Source organism: Oryzias latipes, chromosome 8, assembly GCF_053564925.1.
Source record: "Oryzias latipes strain Hd-rR chromosome 8, Olatipes_Hd-rR_3.1".
NCBI classification, from domain to species: domain Eukaryota; kingdom Metazoa; phylum Chordata; class Actinopteri; order Beloniformes; family Adrianichthyidae; genus Oryzias; species Oryzias latipes.
In genome coordinates this window covers 24,182,923-24,207,216 of record NC_136244.1, presented here as the reverse complement: position 1 = coordinate 24,207,216, position 24,294 = coordinate 24,182,923, and the positions used below count along the sequence as shown (strand labels likewise).

Genomic DNA, 24,294 nt, shown 5'->3' with positions numbered 1-24,294 from the left:
CCCCCAAAACATTTAGCAAGAAAAATATATATTTGCTACTTTATATAAATAAATAAACAAAATGTGCTACTTTATGAACTTTGGAAGTAGATTGTACTTAGATAGTTGAATTCATAACTAAAACTCAGTAAGTTTGTTTACACTAAGCATTCACCAGTTTGTGTTTTTTTTTTATTTTTTACTTGAGCTGAATGCAATATTAACACATTATTAATTTATTAATTCCTGTTTTTCCATTGGCTTTATGAACGGTCCTCCATGGAATTACAGACGTATTCTCCTGTAACGTGTGCCTATATCGTGCCTTTCTGAAGTCTTTCAGAATAAACCATTTCCATATAAATGATAATATATTACTTTTGGCACACTAAGGAACAATATTTTAATGAAATACAAGTCATGCATGACGCTAAATTTCCTACCACGAGGTAAGACGACTCGATCTCGGAGGCCCCGCCTTTCGCTCCCTGTGGGTGCCGCCCATTTCATGACATCATCCTAGAGTTGGCAGTGTGTCTGCCACAAAAACTAACAACATCCGAACTTTTGGAAAGATCGGTGTGCATGTTGTGCAAATAAGAGGAAAGCATTTTGATGGCCACGGCTAGCGCCGCAGAGAAAGTGGCGGTGTGTGTTAGCCTGAGGGTGGGGCTGGCTGCGCAGACTCTTCCTGGAAGGGGCTGTTCCTCACTTTGTGATGTCACAATGTGAGCATCCACTGGTTTTCATGGATCAGGAGGGGCAGGTTTTTGAAAGAACGTTGAGAGATGCGCGACAGGACTAAAACTACTGCTTTGGGGTTGTTGTTTGTGAGGAATTAACATAACTACCGGTAACTTAAAAGCTAAAACAAAAAAGGTGATTTTGCATAGCATAGGCCCTTTAAGCACTACATAAAAATGAATAAAAAAGGAAAACAGATTGTGTACATTGCATCTGAAGGGGAGAGGAGCATCGATGAAATCCACCAGTAAGCTAATTAACAAGACTAGCCTACTTGGATACAAAACCCTTCCAATATGACTCACCAAATGGCAGATGTGATCACATTTGGTGCCTAGTTACCTTAAGCACACTTTTCTCTCAAACATCCAGTCGAGAAGACTAACTTTGCCACACCTATATGCCCAACTTTGGAATGTTGTAGAGCTCAGCGTTACAAAGCTGTTGTTTTATTGGTGTTTTTGTTTTTGTGAGATGTCACTTCATAGTATTGTGAATTTCAGTTTCTTGGATTGCTCATCAGCATCACGGCAGTTTCACTGTTATTCAAGGTACTGTTACACTAGAATACAGAAGATGCTCATTAAACTAGAACTTTACACATGGATGATGCATAAAAAAGGTGAGTGATGAATCTTTGTTGACAAGCAGGTAGAGTTGCTTCAATGATTAAGCGGTTTTGGTTGAAATCCTGAAGGAGAAAACAAGAATAAAAAAAGTTTTCCCTGTAAATAAATTAAATACAACCTTGAAGCCAAAGCTTTCCTTGTCTGTTGGTCAAAATATGAAAAGTATTTATCCATTTAGATTATCACCACATTCAGTAGGATGGTGAAATGAATATTTAAAGACATTCAGAAATGAGGTACTTACATTTATATGTATACTAAAGATGTGCTTGTCTTAATTTTTGTGCCACATTTTGTGAATATTAATCTCAAATGAAAAAAAATATATAAAAGAAACAGTTTTCACTCAGTTTCACTCAGAAAAAGCCACCATTATCTTTTTATTTAAAAAATATTTTAATGCACCATTAATAAAGGGTCCAACGCATTAACAAGAGAAATATTGCAAATAATATTAAAATTGACAAATTAAAAGGAGAAAAAAAAATAAAACAATAAAAAAATAAATGAATGGAAGTTATGTACATGTTTCCGCCTCCTTGAGAGAGGAAAAAGAACAACATATTTACAGCCTGGAATTTGTGTGTTTCTACGAGAAACAAACACCTCTACAATATTTACATGAACTTCTTGAAGATTTTTTTTTTTTTTCCATTCAATCTTTTTATCCTGTAGTAAAGTCGGTCGGTTTGTACAGAAAGGCTTTCATTGCAACGACTAATATACATTTTTGTGGTTGGAAAGAAAAAGGAAAAACACAAGATTTAAAAAAGAATTAAAAGTTTAACGCTCGAGTTAAACTTCGGACGGCGATGGCCTCGACAAAAACACGGGGATCCCGTTCACTGCGGTGCAACGCAAACCTGCTGAAGTTGATGGATTTAGCAGGCGACTCTTTATTTCCACAGACTGCCTTCAATTGGAGGAATCTTTATGGAGCAGCTGCACTCCCAGAATAATGCATTTTCTAAAAGCCTAAAAATGTGAGGGGAGGAACAAAAACAATACTAAAACTTTGAAAACGTCTGACTTTATCAAGCAAATATGGTTATTTAAAACATCTGCAGCACAAAAAAGTTTAACACTGACCACTGTTTTTTTTTAGACTAAGTGTTAATCTTCACAAAGAAATAAAAAGACCTAACATTTGCAAGTGGAAATAAACTGTAAAGAAATGAGAAAAAAAAACCAAAGAAACTGCAAATATCCACATCTCACACTGTTTGTGTGTGTGTGTGTTTTGTCTAGCAAGATTTATGTGCTTTTAATCGAGTGGCTGGAAAACCAAAGAGAATGAAGAGAAAGGGGATGAAAAACAGTTTGCCATCCGGATGAAGGCAGAGAAAAGGACAAAGGGAATGCTAACACTGGGGCTCGCCATGAAAGCAGCAGGTGGAACCTCACGCTTCTGCAGCCGCCATCGATGTTTGCTGAACGCATTCAACAGAACTACATGTTAAAGGTGTATTAAAAAACACTCCCAACACCGAAGAACGGATGAAACGACAAAGAACAAATAAATTAAAAGGTTAAAAGCAAATGCATGTGGAGGACGCTCCAGTTAAAAAGAAAAACAACCTCTTCGTAGCGATTCAGCCGCTGTGTAGGAACTAAACACGCCATTAGCTAAACAGGAAGTTGCAGCGAGTCTGGACAGAAACAACCAGCAGGGAAAGTAAAGGACAGTTTGGAATCACAGAACCACAGCGGGTAGAAATGCTGAAGCTCAACTCACTGTCAGATACTTTGTTAATTCAACCAAGCTTATAATACTAATTATAACAGCAAGAGTAATATTCTACTAACGCACGGAAAGGAAATTAAAAGACGACCTTCACACTTGGAAATCCTGCAACGGTGAAAAACCAAATAGAGTGAAGTAAATTTTAAAAGTGCGCCCTCAACAGGAGCTTTTAAAAACCCTGAAGTTAGTCTGGTGTTTCTGTGCGTTTATGGAAGGGGGGGGGGTCTGAACGGGAACGGGACGTTTGCGTTCTCTGCAGGATCGTGGGACACAGAAAAATCAAAAGATCTGTGGGTTGAGCCGAAACGGTCGCCGTGGCAACAGGGAAACAACCTCTCTCTGTGGGTGTAGGAAACCAAATCCGCCTGGAAAATGTGTTCAAGTCCGACAATACTGCGACAGACGGGGTCAAGACGCCACCGTCGGCGGGTGCGCGCCCCCATCACAGACTGCGGGACAGCCCCGTCCATGAAGCTGTGCATACAAAGTGCAAATGCCTGCGTCACGGTTTCCTACTTAACTGAAGTCATCCGGAGAGCTAACCGGTCTCCAACGTTGGCTTGGTTTCTACTTTGCTAGCACTCATCAGGAAGGAGAACCAAAAGGGTGAAAGGGTCCGGCAGGACGTTGGCAAGAAACGGAAAGGGGGAAGTGCTTTCGTTAGTTGAGAGTCCCACGGCAGTTTTCTGTTCCACACAAGCAGGGAATCTTGTTCTCCTCTAGTGGGAACTTGTAGTCATAGGTGATCTCTTCATTGACGGCGATAGGCTGCTTGGAGTAGATGACAATCTTTTTCTGGGACTCTATGGTGATAACCTTGGCGTAACAGTTGGGCTAAAAGTAAAAAGCCAAACAATAAATGAATAAACGTTCATCTACGATGACACACAGAACCAGAAACTATGGTTTTGTTCGTAGACTCACAGTGCAGCAGTGGTTGATGAATCGGGCCAAGTTCCCACACTTGGTGGCGTCTATGATCGTGTCGTGGTCCACTCTGAACAGGTAGCTGCTCCCGATGCCCTGCTGAGCGTAAATCTTTTCTCGATGGTCCGCCACCATCTGGAAAAGTCAGACGGAAAACGTCATCGTCCTGAGCGCATCAGCAGCCTTCAGATCCTGCAGGTTTTATGACCGGGAAGCAGACAATAGACCCGCACCTGTCTGATGTTCTGACCCACGTACTCGATGACCATTTCGTCAGCGGCGATGGGCTCCATGGCAAACAGGCCCCACTCGTGAATCCTGCTGCGACCGAAACGAAGCTTCTTCTTGCGGAACTGCAATGAAAGAAAACCCCTCATTGGAAGATGTTTGAAATGTGTCCTTATAGGGCAAGGAAGGGGGGGGGGGGGGGTAACTGTGGAAATTAAACATACACATAAAGACAATCTTGCAACAAAAAAAAGAAAAATACAACATTCAGGTTTAACATTTCTTTTGTGGATATAATTTGTGTTGGTTTCTAAAACAGCATTTCCTGTTACATTCCTGTCAAAAATACGTCAATACTAAGTCACGAAACATCGAATCCACAAAGTGTGCTCGCGTTCTGAGAATCATTTTTTATCCATCCGTTGTTTAACCACTGTTGGGCGAAGGCAGGGCACACCCGGGACAGCCTGTCCCAGGGCCACAATCACACACATTCACACCTAGGGACAAATATAGTCATTATTTTACCAATGACGCATGTTTTTGGACGGCGGGAGGAAGCTGGTGTACCTGGAGATGACACACTCACAGGGAGAACATCCAAACTCCACACAAAAAGGTCCCAGTCGGGACTCGGACCGGGGCTTTTTTTTGCTGTGAGGCGAGAGCGCTAACCGCTGCGCAGATCAATGATCGGATTAGAATTCAACCGTGTAGAACTTTTTCAGATTATAAAAAACGTTCACATGGGTCACACTTTCGGACAGAATAAATCATTCGCACATGCGCAGTAGTGTGTGAAATACAGGAAGAGGAAATTAGTTCCGCCGAGCGGCTACATGCATAGATACGTCAGCTCGATAACATACAAGAGGATCTCCTAAACGTGCTGTTATTGTTGTTACGGTTATTATGAAGAGCCTGTTTGCTTATCATTTTATTTTTAATCCGTGTGGTCAGGGCTTTTTCTGTTGAAGAACGGAGCCGGACAGAAGCCCGTGTTAGCAGTATGCTAACAACATTAGCTTTGGATGATCATAATTCCATGCGGGAAACGCTGCAATCTACATCTTGGCTGCACGTAAATATGTGGGAATAACATCAGCCTTTATTTTGTCGGGACACGACTGGAAACAAATCCACGTGATTGTTTGAACGGCTTCTAAGGACTGAGCCACATTTCTGCATTGAAGCTCACAACGCCCCAAAAGCCGGTGTGTGTGTGTGCTGGCGGTCCGAGCTCTGTCCGGACCCACACTTTACCGGGACACCCGGTTCTCCTGAGTTCGGTAGCTCGTTCACGTAGAGCTGAGGGACGGATCACAGTCCTAAGTCTCCCACACGTAACAAAGCATCCTCCCTTCCCCACAAACACAAAGCTGTTAAGTCCGTCTGCTCTGCTCAGAGACATGGTCGCTCGCTCCACCGGTTCACCTGACTATTAAGTGCAGGAGCGGACTACTTCTTTACTATTTTGTTTGTTGTTTTTTTTGTTTTGTTAAAGTCACTTCCGTCAGTTTATACTGGATCATTGCGGATGAGTCATTAGATGGGAAATAAAATAAAGTGATAAAAAGTAAAATAACGAATAATAATTATATAATAATGAAAAATTACCCTCCCCCCCCACACACACACACACACACCCCGACGATACCATCGTCCATCCCGATGGTTGACTGCAAACATCGTCAACTGCCAATTTAAGGGACATTGCCCAACCCTACAGGCGACAACACCTGATTGTGCAGACAATGCACCTGCCCACTGTTTCAGACCCAGAAGTGGTGGAAATAGTTGAAAAATGAGCAGAAAAAATCCACGCCTGTCAATAAAAAGTTTAAAAAAATAGAATAATGAGAGAAAAACATGAATGCAAGTAAGCTAACTCAGAGCTAAACTCTCAAAACAAAAAAAACACGCTTCTATAATGGAATAACCAAACTGTAATGTCATTGTATTATTGTTGATTAAAAACCACGTTCTCTAATCTCAAAAATTAGATTCTAAAACAGACACGTCAAATGTAAACCAAATGTTGAATTCAGATAAATATTTTTTAAATGTGCACAACTTTGTCTATGAGCATATGCTTCATTTTGGGAGTTATCTCACCCCCCAGTAAGGAAACTAAAACATGTGAATAGTGTGCACAGATGCAACACGGCCGGTTGTACCTTGAGCTGGTTGAGTTTCAGAAGGTCAGAGTCCATGACGGCTGTAGTTCCCATGACGGTTAGAAGGCGGCGCTGTTCTGAACGCCTCTCTGACAGCACTCGGTTGGCTCCCTGGAAGGAAACGGACAGGAAGTCGTTGAAACACTATCAACTTATCTCCTTGACCTTGAGCTGCTGGAGATTAATCTTGACCTTCATTTTTTATTAAAGGACAAAGTTCTCCAACAGCTTTAAGGTTCTAGTTGCATATTTGACAGGAAATACTAAGGACTAAAAAAAAAAAAAAACATTTTTCCTGCAACATTTTTGCAGCTATGAGTGACTTTCTTACATTTGTAGTTCAGTGTTTAGGATACAAAAGAAGGACGTTGAACCACTTATTGGCAGATGATTGCTGAATCCTTTTTTGTTTTTATCTAAAGCCTTTTTGTTTTAAACGTTGAATCTTGTTTTTTAATAGAAGCCAGAAGCAGTTCAGTCCGTTTAACTTAAGATACATCTGTGAATGATTGTAAACCTAAACACTTTCAAACTAAACTAACTAAAGACTTTACTTTTAAGGACGTCTTAATACTCAGTAAATTGAGACATTTTCTTCTACTCAAAAATGTTGGGAGTAAAGTTTGTAGATTTGGAACGGTGTGACTGTGGAAAGCTCACAAAAGCGGTGTTTCCCTGTTGCTGTTTTTTTAACCGTAATCCTTGGCTCAAGCAGAATGAAACAATACCAGATCACGAAGGTGTTCGTGGTTAACACAAACCTCTGTTGCCAAGAACATGCAAATGTTTACTTTTCTCGATTCTTTTAAATATGACGTAGACCTGTTCGTCGCTCCCAGAAAACCTAAACAGAATAGGTTGCTATGGAGATCAAACAAACAAAAAAAACAAGGTTTGTCTCATGAATTTGTCACGTCTAGCTCTGACCGGGATGCCAAAAGGCAGAGGAGGAGAGTGAGGGGCGAGTGGCAGCCATTCAGGAGTGATGGTGGGTTAGGATGGGTCAGGTCAGGAGGGGGCAAGTCAGGATGGGTCAGGTCAGGAGGGGGCGGGCCCCAAAAGTAGCACCTGTGGGCCATTCAACACCGCTTGCAGCTTTAACGATTCTGAAGTTGAATCTAAATTTTACATTTTTCTTTACCCTCTTTTTTTTGGGAAAGAACTTGGTTTTGTAAAGTGCTATAGAAATAAAGATTCATTCAGATTTATTAAAAAATAAATAATTAATTGTTTAAATGGAATTTCTTTGGTAATTTTAACAAATCCCTTAATAAACCCCATTCTTGATTGCAGTCATGAATGTGTGCATTTCAGAGAAAATGAATAATTACTATGGGGTTCATTGAGGTCACAGTTAAACAGCTACTTTTCCAACAACCCTTTAGCTCTCTTCAACATTACGAAGGAAGACAAAAATCCCATCTTTGTGCACGTGAACCAGATCCAGGCTGAATATCAGCTAAAAGATGATCTGGACAAACATCTGTGTGAAACTGAGTGATGTGGTTTTCAGGTAAACCTCATTCTGATGAGTCTGAGGCTTTGTGAAAAACTCTGACACATGATCTGCTTTTCAAACCTTCTTAAAAATAGCAAACGTGTTCTGCTTCACGGTGACTCCCATCGAGTCATCCAGAAAGGAAAAAAATCATTAAATCTCACGAAGCTATGACCCAAACTGCATAGCTAGGAGTTTCTAAAGGATCCAAATGTCTGAAAATAATTTTTTTGTGTGTCGGAGTTAAAAAAAAATGTGAGCTAATTTCCACAGTTAACATTTGCCATAAAAACGTCATCAGCTGCAGAAAGGCTAAAGGTTTAATTCAGGAATATCTGAAACAATAAGCCTCTGTTGTTGAACTGTGAAACAGCCCGTGGCCCGGTTCTGTCTTGGAGTTGTTCCGTTAATAAAACTGGTTGTTGTCGACAGCAGAAGGCGTTTCCGTGGCAAACTCTGAGGGGATCTTTCCGAAAGTCTCATTTTGAAAGAACAATGGAAAAGGTTACTCGGCAAACGCACTGCAAGCTGAGACCCGGACCGTCTCAGGATGATCCGTGTTGAAGTGATTCATTTGTTGGTAGAAAGCCAGATTTTATCATCTGTAACTGTATTGTCTTTTGTTTTCAGCAAACTATTGAAAATGATTTTAAAAGTACCGTTTTGTTGAATCAAACACACCCGTTCTGAGTTTTTACTGCATTTGGAAACATTTAGCATTTGAGAAACGGCTTCCGGACAAAAGTGCTCAAATTCTAAAGAAATCAATCAAATTGTCGTCTGTGGAATAACAGAGTTTCTGCATCCGTGGAGATTTTTATTAAGGGCTGATCTTTCTTAACTTAGCACTTAAACAAGTCATTTCATTAACTTGTTTATTTGTTTGGCTTTTAAGTATTTGATGGTTTTTGAGGTCGATCATTTGGACATTTTTACCCCAACTGCCTTTTAATCTGCAAATTGCCATCGCATACTATTCGCCAAAGAATTTCCTTTTCATCTTTTGATTGTTGTTGTTTTAAGTCGGTGGTGGTTTATGACTTTATATTGTTTTAATGTTTATATATGTAATAAGTAAGTAATCTGGATCCGTTTTTATTTTTTAGTCAAAACCAAACACGGAGAAGCTCAGTGGCCTTGTGGTAGCGTGTCCGCCCTGTAACTGGAAGGCCGTGAGTTCAAATCCAAAGACTACAAAAATGGGACCCAATGTCTCCCTGCTCGACACTCAGCATTTGGGGTTGGATTGGGGGGTGCAGCCACCATATGCTTTCTGAGCACGGCTGTGTCTGTACATCTGTGGGTAATGTGTCTGTGTCAAATGTGGAGAACAAATGGTGTGTGACGGATAATGGGACTTTTTTTATTTTTTTTTATTTTTAGCTTCCACGCTCCACAGATCAGTTCAAGCATGGCAGGTTAAAGACTCAACTGTTCTCAGCTGATTACTTTTTAATCAAAAGTTTACTAACTATTACTTTAAGCTGACTTTAAATTCGGTTCCTTCTAACTTTATTTTAATTTTAAGGATCCTTTCATATTTCTATAACATTTTAAATAGAGCACTTTGTACCGTCTTTGTCTTGAAAAGAGTGTTTACGTACCGACGTGTCCACATTCTCGACCTCCCGTATGACTTGCTCAGGTAAGTCCAGATCCAGGTAGACGTCCTTCTCCTTGCGACTAATGGCATAGTAGCCTTCGCTTCTGGCACAGCCGGTCAGGTGTTCTCGAAGCTGTCCATCCGCACTCTTCTTCTTGCGGCGAGGATTCGGCAAGTTGGTCAGTGAAGCTCAAAAAGTCAAGGTCTTTGACAGATCAATGATTTGATGAATAAACACAACTAAGGCCATTTATAAAAACATCAACAAATGACAGCAGTTAAAGTAGCTGAAAGGATATCGGTGTGGTGAACCCAGTGAGTGTCATTCAGCCAGTCAGAGTTGTGATCGTTCTGCAGCAGCTTCTCGTAGGTTTTCTTCAGCAGCATCAGGTCTTCAGCATCCAGGCCGGAGTTCCAGATGTCGTACAGGATGGTCATCTGCTCAAACTCGCTGCGGTTTTCATACTTGACTTCCGGCGGTTCTGGTTGCAGGGCGGGTTTGGGCCAAAGATGGGATGTCACCCCCGCCTCCTGAAGAAAGAGGCGCTCGCTTTTTCTCACTTCTTCGATCACCTCGTTCTCAGAGTCGGAGCTGGAGAGTTCTCCTGACTCCAGCTCCTCCACATCCACATCTTCCTCAGGGTCCGAGTCCTGAGAATTCACAAAGTCAGAATTGAAAAACTTCTTTATTCAAAGTATAGTTAGAGAGCAACACAAAAATGTAGACAAAAAGAATCCCTTTGTTTGATTCCTGTCTTTCTCACAGATATTTATGTTTACTGCTGTGCTTCACTCGTCACATTGCATGAATTTCTACAGAGATTACTTTCCAAGTCTCCTGCGTATTATGATAAACAACTACATGCTCTGAATCAGTGCTCCCCGACCCCCAGTTGGTACGGCCCCACTAAGGAAAAAATCATGACCCACATCTCTTTCCGTTTCATATATAATTTTGATTCTGAAGGAAGTTTTATTTTGGGAAACTACTGGATTCTCCCCACCATATCCGACTAATTCTTGGTCACGTCAAAAATCCATCCCCTACTTTCTTAAAGCGGCTGTGTCGAGCGCTAAACCGAAACCTCAAAGCTATCAAGGTTAAGAAAAAACTAACGTATTTGGAAAATTTCTGAGGAAAGTAAAGATGAGCCTTTGATTTCAAAATAAAAGAAAGCTGACAAAAAACAGACAAAGTCTTTCCTCCATTTTGTGACACACACCAATACTAATGAAAAATACATAGCAACCAGCTGTCTAATGTTACAAAGATGCTGCTTATAAAGTTGTTTATTATATATATGTTTGTTTTATATAGAAAATACCTGTTTTAGTGATTGTTTTGACCTTTATGAGTCGGACCAGGCTGAAGTTGGTGTCTGATTTTTTTTAGCTTCCACTTAAGAGAAAATCTAATCCACATTTGAATGGTTCCTACACAAAATCAAGTGTACAAGTAAAGTTTTAAGCAGCTGCAGATATTTTACAGAGAATAAAGAAAGACTTTACCCACAAAAGTTAAGAGAAACTGGAAGAATAAGACTCCAACTTCAGCCTTGTACTGGCTGGTCTGTGAAAATATTGTGTAGAAATGTAACCGGTCTGTGGCTCGATAAAAAGGTTGGGACCACCGATCTAAACCAGGGAAGTGCACAATCCACCTTTATGTAGACATGAACTCATCGCCAAATGTGAGAATAGTCAACAGTGTAAAGTTTTTCCACCTCTTTTGATCAATATCTGCTGGTGTTGCGACACATGGGTGTTTCAAAAGTGTTGTGTCACAGTAAGCTTCACAGGAAACCACACAGCCTCGTGTACCTCAAGTTTCCTCTTCCGCTGCTTCTTGCCTGGCTGCTCCTTCTGTTTCTTGGTGCTGTGAAGCTCAAGGTTCTCTTTGTCTGCTCTCCTCCGCTTCTTGCTCTTCTCTTGATCAAGTTCCAGCCCTTTGACCGTCTCGTTCTTATTCTTTGGTGATGGAGTGACGGCCACCGCTGGGCTCATGTCGTCAGAGTCAGAAAGCTCTCCCGTATCAGACAAGTACTCTACACCTCCCCTGGCCGGTAACGCTTCTCCAATGACCTCCTCTGGAGCTTCAAGGACTCCAGATATAGAGTTGAGGTCTGCTGGGAGTAAAACAGAAGAATCTTGTCTAGAAACGGACTTTTTGTTATTGGATGGGGCTGACAGCACGGGGGGTTTGCAGTAGTTGTGCTCCAGAATTATAACGACACCCTCTGGACTCATGACCAACGCAAGAGAATCTGGGGAGAACAAGTCCACTTCCATCTTTTGCTCCTCTGCTTCATCAGATGTTTCGGTCTCTTCAGAATCTCCAGCTTCAGGGTCCATTTTCAGAGCGACATCGGCCAATACCGATAGGTCAGTTGTGGAGGCCGAGGCCAACTGCAGGAGGCTGGAAGCTCCCAGTTGCTCCCTGAGCTTCAGCTTCTGATTCGTCTCCTCTTCTCCTCCATCTTCCTCTCTGAAAGAGTGACAAGAAGAAGCGGAGAAGCTGGGGGTTCGGGACCTGCCTCTGCCTCGTTTGTTGACACAAGGTGAAGGCGGGGCCTCCTCGAACGCCATCCTGCACATGGAGGCATGGTCCAAAGGCAGGTTCTGCACTGTGCGGCACACCATGACAGGCAGGGCAGGGGATTTGGGGGACTCTTTGCTTGTACTTCGTTTGACGGGGGATTTGGCAGGAACCGTGTGGGGAGGGGCATGGAGACCCTTTTTGGGGTCCTCGGAATCCTGGATTCGTCCAGGTGGAGGAACAATGAGAGCGTTCCCTTCACCCGGCTTGGAGGCGAAGGGGAGCAGCTGCATTCCTTGACTGGGGCGTCCGGAGGCGGGCGGTGCGTCTGGGAGCTTTCCCGGTGTTTCTCCAGCCAGCTGTGATGGTGATAGGGAATATGGTGCTGCTGGCAGGTGCACTTTTCCATCCATCTCCTCTGTGGAGAAGGAGACCGTCTTCCGGCGCTTCTTGAGCGGCGGCACGAGGACAACAGGAGATGGCGGCCGGGGGTAAGGTGGTGATAGAGGATGCTTGGTTGGTGTAGCAGCATCCTCTTTGCTGATTGTAACACCTAAGACAAGACGAAAGTTTTAGGAGACGGGTGGATCTCTCTCTGACTTGTTGACCAAAACAAAAGCTCAAACCTTTTTTAAGATCTGCCTTTGAAACTACAGCTGCAGCGTTCACCCTAGAAAAAGACAAAGTTGAAGATATAAAATATCTGCTGAAAACAGCCACTGATCAAAAAATAAAAAAGAGGAGGATGAATTTTCTACCCCTCTTCCTCTTTTCCAGTTGTACTGTCCATCGTTGAATCATCCATGGAGTCTGGGCCTTCGCTCTCAGCTTGCTCCACTTCTTCATCCTCATCTTCAGATGAAGACGAAGAAGAAGATGTGGAGGAAGAGGAGCCTTCAGAGGATGAAGAAAGACTCTCGTCATCACTATCTGCACTGATGGCTTCATCTACACAGAACATGAAGAAAAAAAACACACGAAATAAGCGTCAAAATAAAAGTTTATCAGGACAAAGATGTAACTTTGTGTTTTGTTGGATTTTACCACCAGATTCCTTTTCACTCTCAACTTCCTCTTCGTCCTCCTACAATTGAAAAAGGATTTAAATAATTTAAAGGAAAATGCTGCCCCCTAGCTCTTAAAGAGGGAAACTTGCTCTGAACTAACCTGTAAAATGAGAATACTTCAACTAAATATCAACTTTATAATAAAATGGTAAAAAAAAAGAAAAAAGAAGACAGAAAGAGGCACCTTTTCAGTCGAGGAGCCATCAGACGTTTCCTCGCCCTCGCTGCCCAGCTCCCAGGGTTTACGACTTCTCGGCTTCTTTTTCCTCCTCTTGTTGTCCCTTTCTGCTCCGTGCCTGTCGGCTTCTTTCATTCTTCTGCTTCCAGCTAGAAACCAGACATCAGTGTAAAAATCTGAAGGACAATTGTGTCAATTCATTTCAAAGCATAAGCGTCGAGAAAGCAAACCTTCGTCATCTTCATCGGGAGGGGTCGAAGGTCGGGGTCTCTTCATGTCTCCTTCCTCAAACTCCTGAGGCTCTTTCCGTTTCACCTGCACATGGCACACAAACACATTTTGAAATACAATTTTTAAAGAAAAAGTACAGTCATTCTACATTTTAAGATCTAATTTGAGAATTTTGCTTTTTTTACCAAATAAAAATGAAAATATCTCAATTCAGGAAAAAAAAAGGGGCATAAAATGTTTATTTTGCTGCTTAAAAATGCTCATAAACTACTACAGTATTATATGCATGCACTGCATTCGAGAAGTGTTTTGTATACAGGTGAAGCTTTTACCTTAAAGGAAGGTAAACGTAATGCTCCTCTGAGAGAAAAGCCCTCCATTCCACCACTCTTCGCCCAGTCCACCAGAGACGTGAGGGGTTCCCGGGGACGACTGACTTTTTCCTCCTTCTTCTCATCGTCCCGTAAGGCAGAAACTCCCCTCACCATCGTCTGGAATGGCTGAAGAAAACAGAAGAGGATTTATTTTTGGAAGCACGTGACATCGCCCCTCCAATTTCAGACAAATCCTGTTGGTGCTGTTCGAATTGAGAAAACTTTTAAAAGCTTTTATACCTCCTCAGATAGAAAACGTTTTTTCACAGGCGGATGTTATTCATACGTTTTTTTTTTTTTTTAAGGGCGACCAAGCATAAAAAACTGTATATATATTATGGAAATATTATGGAAACTCACATTGCCTGCATGTATTTTAGGTGCATCCAAGGCTAAATTTTGTTGTTGTTCGCACGTATTTAACGGGTAAGTGTAAAAAACAGCAAATATTTTAAGTGTGGCTATATTAAGCCACGTTTATTTTTTCAGCCTTCAAAATAAGTGCGGCCATGAAAAAAGTTATATATATATATATATATTTTAGAAATTATGTGCAAATTCCTTTTACAAATGGATTTTTTTTTAAAAAGGCAACACCATATAAGAGTTTTTTTCTAAATAAAAATAAAGTATCCCCCATTGCAGATGTCATTAAGCAGGTAAGGTTCAAAAACACAAACGGAGCTGCTGATCTGAATAAATAACTGACCCAGAAACATTTCAATTTGTGAGGTAAAAAAATGGGACTTTGTCCATCTGGCTGTTTCTGCATGATGGGATTGAACCCTCACCTTGGCCTTGGTCTCCTTCCTGTCCCACCACTCATCAAACGTGGCAAAAGCTACATTCTCCACCATCTTGCGGTTCAAGTCTCTCTGCATGATGTTCTTCATTTCCTGGATCAGAGATGCCAAGACCATCTGCACTGTAGCTTCGTGTGGATTCTCAGCCAGCAGGGCAATCTCCTCCCCAGGAGCTCTGAATCCGTCTCCATCCCCTGGTAGAATAGAGCCATAGCCGGGTGGGGGCATGTAGGACGCAAAATGCGGAGGTAAGACGTGGGGTGGCCAGCCGGTGTGCGGTGGGGGTATGCTATGATGGCCCGGGGGTGGTATCTGGGAGGTTTGCGGGTCGGGGTATGAGTAGGACATGTGGGGGGGCATGTATCGATGGTCCTGGTCATAGTGAGCACCGCCCCCACTGCCCTCTTGGTCCATGTAGGGGTGATGAGGCGGGGGCATGGAGTGGAGATGGTATGACGAGTAGTCGGCGGTTGCGCCCTCGCCCGGGCCCGGTGTTCCGTTAGCCGCAGACATGCGTAGCTGGTGCAGGCGACTTAGCATGTGGGTCTGCATTTGGAAGGACATCGGGGTGCCCCCACTGTACTGGTTCATGAGCTCCATGGAGGAGGCGTAGTCGTAAATGTGGTGAGGCATTTGAGGAGGATACTCGGGATGCAGCTCCATGTGCGGAAGAGGAGGAATGCCGGGCGGAGGTGGGGGTTGAAGGGAGTAGCCCGGCGGCGGAGGGGGTGGCAAATGAGGGGGATAGGATGGTACTGGGGGGTGCATTGAAGTGCCAAAGTGCTGTGAGGAGTCGGAAATAGGCGGTGGGGGGGATGAAGGGTCTGATTGTGGTAATGCGGCTTGAGAGGAGGACGGGGAGGACCCCGAGGCGACTGAAGGCTGGTGGGCCACCGCGGTCGTTATGGTGGGCGTTTCATCCTCTTCATCCGAGATCTCCATGTCTTCCCCGGAAGAACGTGGAGAAGCCTAAGGGGTTAAAAAAATAAAGTCAGTAAATGATCACAAAGGGAAAGAACAAGTTATAAAGAACACAGAAAAGAAAAAAAAAATCGCTTCCATAAAACAGTGAAAAGCTGTCCAAAAGGAGGTTCATACCAAGACTTTAGACTTAAAAATAAACTATTAGTATTAGAAGAATTGTTGTGATGTAAATAGTATTTTTTTTAAGACATAAATTAACTTTCACAACATTTCTTGGTAATCTGGATGATGAAGGGCAAACAAACATTAATTCTATAGATTCAGGTTCAAACACTCCCATGAAAAGCTTTTTTCCTGATAAGACTGAAACACCAGAGGACAGTTGATCATCAAAATAAACCCATCTTCCATTACGTCCCCTTCAATAATAGAATTCAGTAAAGTTTATGCAATTTTCTTCAGGTACCATGACTTTGAGTACAGTGGGCCCCCGTTTATCGCAGGACTTAACATTCTAAAAAAAAAAAAAAAAGCACAATAAGTGAAATCCGTAAAGTAATTTTTTGCAATTATTCTTAATGTTTTAATACCTTTAAAACCCCTCACATGACAAACTTCCTACAGTTTTCTCAGACACACATCGACATTTAAAATCTTTAAAAAGAAAAAGAAATAATAATAAATCTAGTTTTATGAAATGAAATCTATGGATGTTTTTTTCCTCCATAAATTGAATTATCAATTTGATCATGCAATTTACAAACACATTCTGCCAATTAGAATTTAGTAGGAAGATTTTCAATTCACTCTTACATTTTCTTTTAAACAAGACTTTCAATAAAAAGCAAATCATTTGCATTTTTAACTACTAAGGCTTTTTGGTACCATAATTCACATGAAAATGCATTTCGCAGCATGCAAAATCGCACTTAAAAAATCCGTGAAACAGTTATGACCACAAAAGGTGAACCAGGTTATAGTGAGAGACCACTGTACAGCAAAAAAGGAGGGGGAAAAAAATCATGATTTGCAATAAAAATGTAATCTTTCAGACAAGAGATCAAAAGCCTCAAAAAAACGGAGCTCCTGCCGTCAAACGATGAAACCCGCAGATTGGCCGGTCATTACGACAAAAAAAGCGCCAAACCAGTGTCAGCGCCTCTTCGTCGCCAAGTCAATCTTCTCTTAAACAGCATTAAATGGCCTGTGTATATGAATGAGCTGCTGGATGACCTCCATTGCTGTCGTTGTTGATAGCCTGCTGTAGTTGGAGTATGGTTATACACCTAACATGCGCTGTGACGGTCCAACTTTGAGCGAAAACGCTCACCTGCACCATTCTAAACCAGACCAGTGGACACGAGGTTATAGAGTGGTGGTCATACCTGACTTTGCCCATTGAAAGGTGGTGTAAGTGCTCCTGTCTTGCTCCCTGCTTCAGCGGAGGTCGTCTGAGAGGACTCTTCCTGTGAAGCTCCAGAAATGACAGCTTGGGGTTGAGGTTCCTCCAGAGGAGGAGGTTGGGTGTGGGGGGAATGTGAGGAGGAGGAAGGAAGTGTGGCCTCTATAGGTACAGATGGACTTTTCCTGCCATCTCCTGTTTTTCCTCTTTTCCTTCCCCTGTGACCATCTCGATCCCTTTCCCCTTTCTTCCTATGGTCCCTCTCCCTGTTGTCTGCGTGGTGCTCCTGCTCTTCTGTTGCGTCGCGTTGCCCGCCTCTTCTCCCTCCTCCACTCCCACTTCTGCCCTTTTGCTTCACCTCCTTCCTGTCTTCCTCCCCTTCCTCGTCAGAGGCAAGGAAAGAAAATTTAGCTTTCTGTTCTTTGAGAAGCATCTCGATTCGAGAGTCCAGGCTGCTGCTGTGGTAGACAAACGGTAAACTCTCGTTTGTAGAATCTGGCTCTGGGGAGGAGGAGTCTCGATGAGGTGGCGGGGAGCTGGACGAAGAGGAAAGATGATGAGGAAGTGAGGTTGAAGATGGAGAGTTGGAAGAGGATGCAACAGAAGGCTGGGTCGGGGAAGAAGGCGGGGGTGTCTTTGGTGGGGCAGGTGGAGTGCTGGGACGGCGTTTGGGCTTCGTCCATTGGTCTCCGCGGACGGGGCTGTCCTGATTGAAGTCCAGCGTTCCGAGTGTCTCGGCTACGGCCGCGGCAATAACTGATGCTGGTGGGAGTGGAGGTGGTGGAAGAGGTGGAGGAGGCAGAGCACTGTGATGAGCAGAATGGTAGTCTTTGTCAGCACCAGGAGACGGCAGAGGCACTCTCTCTGAAGCGTTGGTGCCTCCTGGACGACTGGCAGCGTCCGGTCCCTGGGAAGGGGCTGAAGTCGGCTCTTTGGAGGCGTATGCAGAGTAAGATGATGGAGGAGGAGACATGCTGTTAGAGGAAGAACGGTAAGAGTTGGAACTGTATCTGGGGTCTGAGTTATTAGAGAAGTCATTGTCCCGATCTTTGTCCCGATCTCTGTCTCGGTCATGGCTGCTTCTCCTGCGGCTGCTGCTGCCGTGGTGGTTGTGAGTGTGGTGGTGGTTCCGGTGCCTCTGGTGGTTGTGTTCACCGGAGCGGGACCCCAGGCTGTCGCGCCGGTACCCCCTTTCATCCCTGCGCTCTGAGTGGTGGTGGGAGTGATGGGCGTGGTACTTTGAGGAGGAGTTTGTGTCCTGTGGGTGATGGTAGGATGACCTTCTGGAACCGATCCCCGCAGCCCCGTACCTCCCCCCTGAGTCTCTTTCGCGCTCCCTGTCTGACATCGGGGGCTGGTCAAACTGGTTGGAAATGGGAGGTGGAGGCATGGAGGAGTGATGGGCCATGTGTGGACCTGGTCCACCGACACCGGTGAAAGGAGGGAAGCATGGTGGCTCATTGGGGCGGTACGATGTGGGATGGGGGTAAACAGGGCGACCACGGTGGTACACGGATGGCTCCTGTAGGTCGTCAGGGTAGCGAGAGACTTTGTAACCTCCAACAGTGGATGAAACTGCAGAAGATGAGGAAGGTAACATATCCTGGTGAGGGTATCCGCTGCTCAAATTGCTTGTATTGTAGCTGGAATGCCTGCAACAAAGAGATAAGAAAAAAAATGAGCATCACTACTCAGCCAGTAGTCACTACAACAGCAAATATGAGCTTTAAGCTGTGAATTATTTTAAATTAAATCAACTATTAACCTTGTGCTGGTGAAGCCCGAGTCCTGTGAGAAAGGTGTGCCAGACCTGGAGCTGTAAGGTGTTCCCCCACCACCCTGAGACGAAGCAGAGGAACCCGGGGTATACTGGCCCACTAAGGAGGAGGGAGTGCTTTCCATTCGCTGTTCACTGTAGCCGGTGTCATTAGAACAGGGTGTGACGCCTCCTGATGTGAGAGCCTGAACTCCCGTGGCCAAAGCCACAAGCTCGCTGGATAGCCTACGCCTCATTTCTGACGGCTGCAAAGAAGAAAATTGTGTCTTTTTTTTAACATTTTAAATGATGACTTTAAAAAGATTGACACTCAACTTACAAATTCTCTTTCAATGTCAGAACAACAAAAGACATTTTTATTTATGTCCCACACAGGATTTATTCTTTTTCTTAAAAGAACAATTTATAGGAACAAATCAAAGAAATAGATTAGCTTCCCCCCCCCAAACATTGAGCTGCAACAGATGAATAAAACACCTAAGTGATGCTATAAGAAGAAGCTTGAGGAAACCCTTTAGATCCGTGATCTCCAACCTTTTTCAGGCCACAGACTAGTTTAATGTCAGACAGTATTTTCACGGATCGGCCTGCAAACGGCCGGAGCGGGCGTCCAACATTTTTTTTTATGGCTTACAATTTAACTTAAATGTTGTGTGTGTTCCTCTGCAAATTATCTATCTGCTTTAAACTATTTGTACACCAGATTTCATTAAGATAACATGTCAAGCTTCAGTCTCAATGGACTTTTGGGGATTTCCAACACCTGAACAAAGATAACAGGTATGTGATCTCCATTTGGGAGACAATTCATTGTCTTGATAATAAATAATAAACTGATTGTTTTAAAGACTTGTCAGTTTGCTGTGCACATACCGGGGTAGTGGCCGTTCTCAGAACCTGACCACATGTCATCGTGCAATAATGTGTATTCCGCCCCTTCTTCCATTCACCATCAATACAAGACGTTCCTCTGTTGAGACTCCACTAACACTATTGTCATTTCAGTAAATAAAACACCGCTACAGAAACTATATTAGACAGCTTAGAGGTAAAAAGTGTCAAAAACTCAGAAATGATTGCCTTAAACACAGGCTGGGCGTAAAGACTGTAAAACCAGGAAGTGATGGTGGACTTAAGCGTGCCAACCCACAGACCACTGAGCTCTCTGACCAGAGAAATGTTAAGTCTTTGTTGTCCTCAGCTGACCTCACCTGGACATCACATCTCACGTCAGAAGGAGAAACCCCAACAGGGAAAGAAGTACATACACTTCTCTCAACATCTGCTGGCCTACTTTCACAAATGAATAATAGAGGGCGTTCTGACCATCTACTGCACTTTGTGGTCTTCCAGCCTCATGGAGGAGAACATCAAGGACCTGAACCAAATGGCGGGGGCAGCAGAGCACATTTCTGCCACTGCCTTCACTTGCAGATACTCACAGTTCAACTAAAAAAAGCCAGCTTTTTCTCAAAAGCCTTTACACATCCATGAAATGATCGGTTTTCTTCTTCTGGCATCACCAAACAGAGGAGGGACGATCAGTACCAGAACCGACTAAAAAAAAAAACGTTTTCAAGGCAGTCAGATCCAAACATTAAAAGACGACGAGCAGATGACAGAAATTATAGCTGCATTTGTTTTTGAAACGCCTCTTACTACTATGTAAATAATAAAGACTGTGGATGGATGCAAGCTAGTAGTTTAACTATAATCTGGCACTGTTATGTTTATTGTTGTTTCTAAACATCGATTGAAAACCTTTAGGTCTATTTCTGCTTAAGCATACGTGTGTTTTGTATGTTACAGATCCAGATACAGCTATGCCGAGATACGGAGCACATTTTTACTGTTAATAAACTGATGATAGACAGACTGACGAAGGTTTTACTGCAAGTCCAGATGCCATGACTTAACTTCAAGACCTCACCTGGATGAACGAAAACCCTCATCAGTAATAAAACTAAAACATGATTCCTATTATTTTACTCCAGTCTACAAGTCTATAGTGTAAAGTGTAGAAAGTCTTGTTTATGCCAATAAAAGGAAAACTGCATTATGAAACTGTGATTTCTGACCTGCCTTTCAGATTCTGAAGTGAAGAAGCCTATATAACTCCAAAGTTCAGACAATTCTTAGTTTAAATTCACTTATTTTTGCTTTTATTTAGTCAAGATCAGAGGTTTACCGAGTGTTTTGTGTCATCTATTAACACACACACAGTACAGATGGCATTTCAACACTTCCATAGCTGAACACTGAATGCATATAAAATATGAATATAAATCAAAAACACAATGCTTACTCAACGCTCATCAATAACAGTTAAACATTCATGATGTAACAATACCGTATCAGGCTGGGGCTGAGTTGGGGGCTGAGGCTGGACCTTGTCTGTTAAAGCCTTCCCACCAAGGGGAACAGTCTGAGGAGTGTATGACCCGTTTACTATCAGGTCATAATACTTCTGCCTCTGTTGACCTGCAAGAAAACACAAATGTAATATTGATCATTACAAACCACCTATAGTTGCTGAGCTTAATTCTCAACTTGTTAGCAATCATTTCTTATCAAAACCAGTTGAATAGATTTCAGTTAGAGTTCAAATGAATTGGCAAAGTGGGACAAAGTACAAACTGTTTGCCTTTATGGTGTATTTGCTTTAGTAAAGATACAGTATGCTCAAACATGATCGCCATCATAATCGCCTGCCTCAATCTATGTCTTTAAGTGATTTGGATCATTCTGTACCTTGCTCTACTTTGGTGTTTTAGAAATAAAACTGAGAAAGATTTTTGGTTTTTGGTTACATGTTCAACATCATTACTGGTAAACCATTCTCCTAAATGCTCAAACTTCATATGTCCACACAAAATGGAAAAATGCTCAAGAAAAATTACAGTCAACATAATGTCCACACTGTAAATTAGTTCAAATAGAGATTTCATCAACACCTCGGTCAGGAATCATTGTAGTAACCTGCAGCCACCTTAGAGATCACACGTCTCAGCAAAGGAGTTTAAGCTTACCTTTTATATCCAGCTGAACATGAATGATGGTACCCATAACTGAAGTATTGTGCAGGTGCTTGACTGTGTCCTTTGCTCCTCTAGTGCTGGTGAACAGAACCCTGGCCAGGCCTAAATGCTTCCTGGTCTTTGGATGAAACAAGATTTCCATCTCCTCCACTTCACCAAACTTGGAACACATTTCTGCCAAAAAGGGCTCCTTGATGTTATCGTTAAGTCTGGCGAAGGTCACCTCCTTAAGGGGTATGGGACCCACAAAAAATTCATCAAGCTGTGATAAAAGACAAAAAACAAGGAGAATGATATTGTAATTATAAATTTTATAATTTATAAAAATCACAAAAGTGAAACATGGTTCTCCCATATAGTATCCATGGGTGCATTTTTACACCAAATACATTATCCCCTGCTGTTTTATACGACTTTAATAGATAGTAACTAATATAAAACTAAAATACAACCTTATTTGTAATGGTGTTGAGAACAATTTCAACCTTTTCGTTGTAACCCTGCTGCTGCTAATACATTTACCCATTTAAAGATTTGCCTTTTACATTTTTATGTTTTCTTTCTCATTGCTGTGTTTCTGATTTGGTTTAGCTTGAGTACAGGACATAAATCACCCAGACCCTATTTTTTATTATGTAAAAAAACGGCTTCAGAAGTCTGGATAGTATTTTCTGATATGCCATTTATTAACCATATTTTAGAGTGTTTCAAAGCTGACGAAAACTGTGGAAAAGATTTGTTTACCTTAAATTTCGGCACAGGTAGAGAGAGTTCTGTATATCTGGACCATAGCCTTCGCGGTCTGGGATCTCGCAGATCTCCCACTGCTGGAAATCCAGAGTCCTGGGCAGAAATGTTTCAATTTTATACTAAAACTCATCTGTGTAAAAAAAAAAAAATACAGCTCATAAATAGCAGCTTCACAGATTTAACTTACTGGCACGCTGAAATGTACTCCATCATATCTGTAGATTTTCTGCGAGACCCGTCGGATGGCTGGGTCCTGAACGAGTTTGTAGCTTTTCCACTGCAAACTGACAGCTTTTTGTGATTCTGTACCACTGTCTGGATCCATTCTACAACTAGAAGACAACAAAAGCCAGACATTACAATGTAAAACTTTAAGTGTTTTTAATTTTGGTATGGCTGGTTGTAACCTGCTGTGAATTAGCCATTAATTAAGAAGTAGTTCTTTATGAAGCCCTGATTGATTGAATAAGAAACCCAAATTTTTATATATGCTTTTTCTGTTTAACAGTATGGCAATTATATTTGGAAAGAAATTTCCAATTGACTTGTCAGAAATTAAATCAAACAAAACAAAAGCCAAATTGCAGAATATGTATTACTGACTGCCAATTGTTAGCTCCCTATATACAAACAGGGAAAAAAGTAAACAGAACGAAATGCGTCACGACAGTCACAGTTAACAAAATTAAAACTTTTTGTACTGCTTCATAGTCATCTTTAAGGGAAAAAGACATACTAATTTCTGTCAGGACATTTTAAAATATTGTTTTCCGCCCGGTTAAACTGTCACAACAATGATCAGCCCTACGTCAGACTTAAGCTAATGCTAACATAAGCTAACTTGTACCAACAAAGTATTGATATATTGCGTTTTTAAATACCGATACAGATTTGAAACGAAATGCATTTAGTTCGCGTTGTCAAATACGTAATAAAAAAGTCATGTTGGCGGTTCTAAAATCAGATAACCCTGGATGAAATTGATTTTGATGTGCCGTCTCGTTTTAGCCGAGGCAAAATTGGCTAGTACTGCCGTTAAATGCTAGCTAGCAAGATCAAGGCAATAGTTTACGCTTTAATTTAGATAACCCTACACCGTATTTTTTACCAATAACATGCACGTTATAGGTCAGTGAATCATTCCCTCCCCACAGCAACCCTACTACTGCTCGTAAACCTACTGCCCGCAAAACCGATGATAGCGAACCGCTGCTAGCTATGTCGAGGCCCGGGAGCCGATCAAGAAAAACACTGGGTCCTTAACGCAGGCGCAAGGTCTCCGTTTCGGAATTGAGAAAAATTTGACCACACAAAACGATGCCGCTACCATTCCGATAGCAATTCTAGGCGGAAAGACGTCTCCTGGTGCGACGCATCCCTTGTTTACTCTTATATTGTTGAGAGAGCAACCATCGCCAAACCAACCTGAAAGCCTCGCCTGTTCTCCATCGGTGTATGCCAATGCAGCCTGTAGTTAGTCCTCAACACTTTCTTTAATTTGGAAAATAAATTAATTAATAAAGTATTGTAATATTCTTAGTAAAGAATGAATGCTAAACAAAATAATAGCAGGGAATAATTTACGATAATTTGCTAAAGTAAATATAACACCAGCAAGTCCATTTACAATCGAATCTGCCGATAATGTTCTAAGAGGATTTATTTTTCAACGCCCCCCCTACAGG

The 24,294-nt window shown here is 42.3% G+C and overlaps 1 protein-coding gene across 2 annotated transcripts; it reads right to left on the bottom strand.

Moving 5' to 3' along the window:
* Positions 1-1,724: 1,724 nt before the first annotated feature.
* On the bottom strand, positions 1,725-24,173 carry setd1a (SET domain containing 1A, histone lysine methyltransferase). 2 transcript variants are annotated; one of them, XM_023957371.2, is made up of 21 exons: positions 24,035-24,173; positions 22,797-22,941; positions 22,604-22,702; positions 21,851-22,121; positions 21,172-21,302; positions 18,810-19,066; positions 17,028-18,696; positions 14,707-15,687; positions 13,874-14,041; positions 13,541-13,625; positions 13,317-13,459; positions 13,110-13,149; positions 12,824-13,013; positions 12,692-12,735; positions 11,351-12,618; positions 9,829-10,180; positions 9,531-9,712; positions 6,429-6,539; positions 4,257-4,376; positions 4,021-4,158; positions 1,725-3,930 (listed from the first exon to the last, which is right to left on the bottom strand). In XM_023957371.2, the coding sequence occupies exons 2-21, from the start codon at positions 22,932-22,934 to the stop codon at positions 3,757-3,759; spliced, it is 6,561 nt and encodes a 2,186-aa protein (XP_023813139.1). In that variant the 5' UTR covers positions 22,935-22,941; positions 24,035-24,173; the 3' UTR covers positions 1,725-3,756. The 2 variants fall into 2 exon arrangements, with proteins under 2 accessions (XP_023813139.1, XP_023813140.1); XM_023957372.2 differs by having other exon boundaries at positions 23,937-24,047.
* Positions 24,174-24,294: the final 121 nt, after the last annotated feature.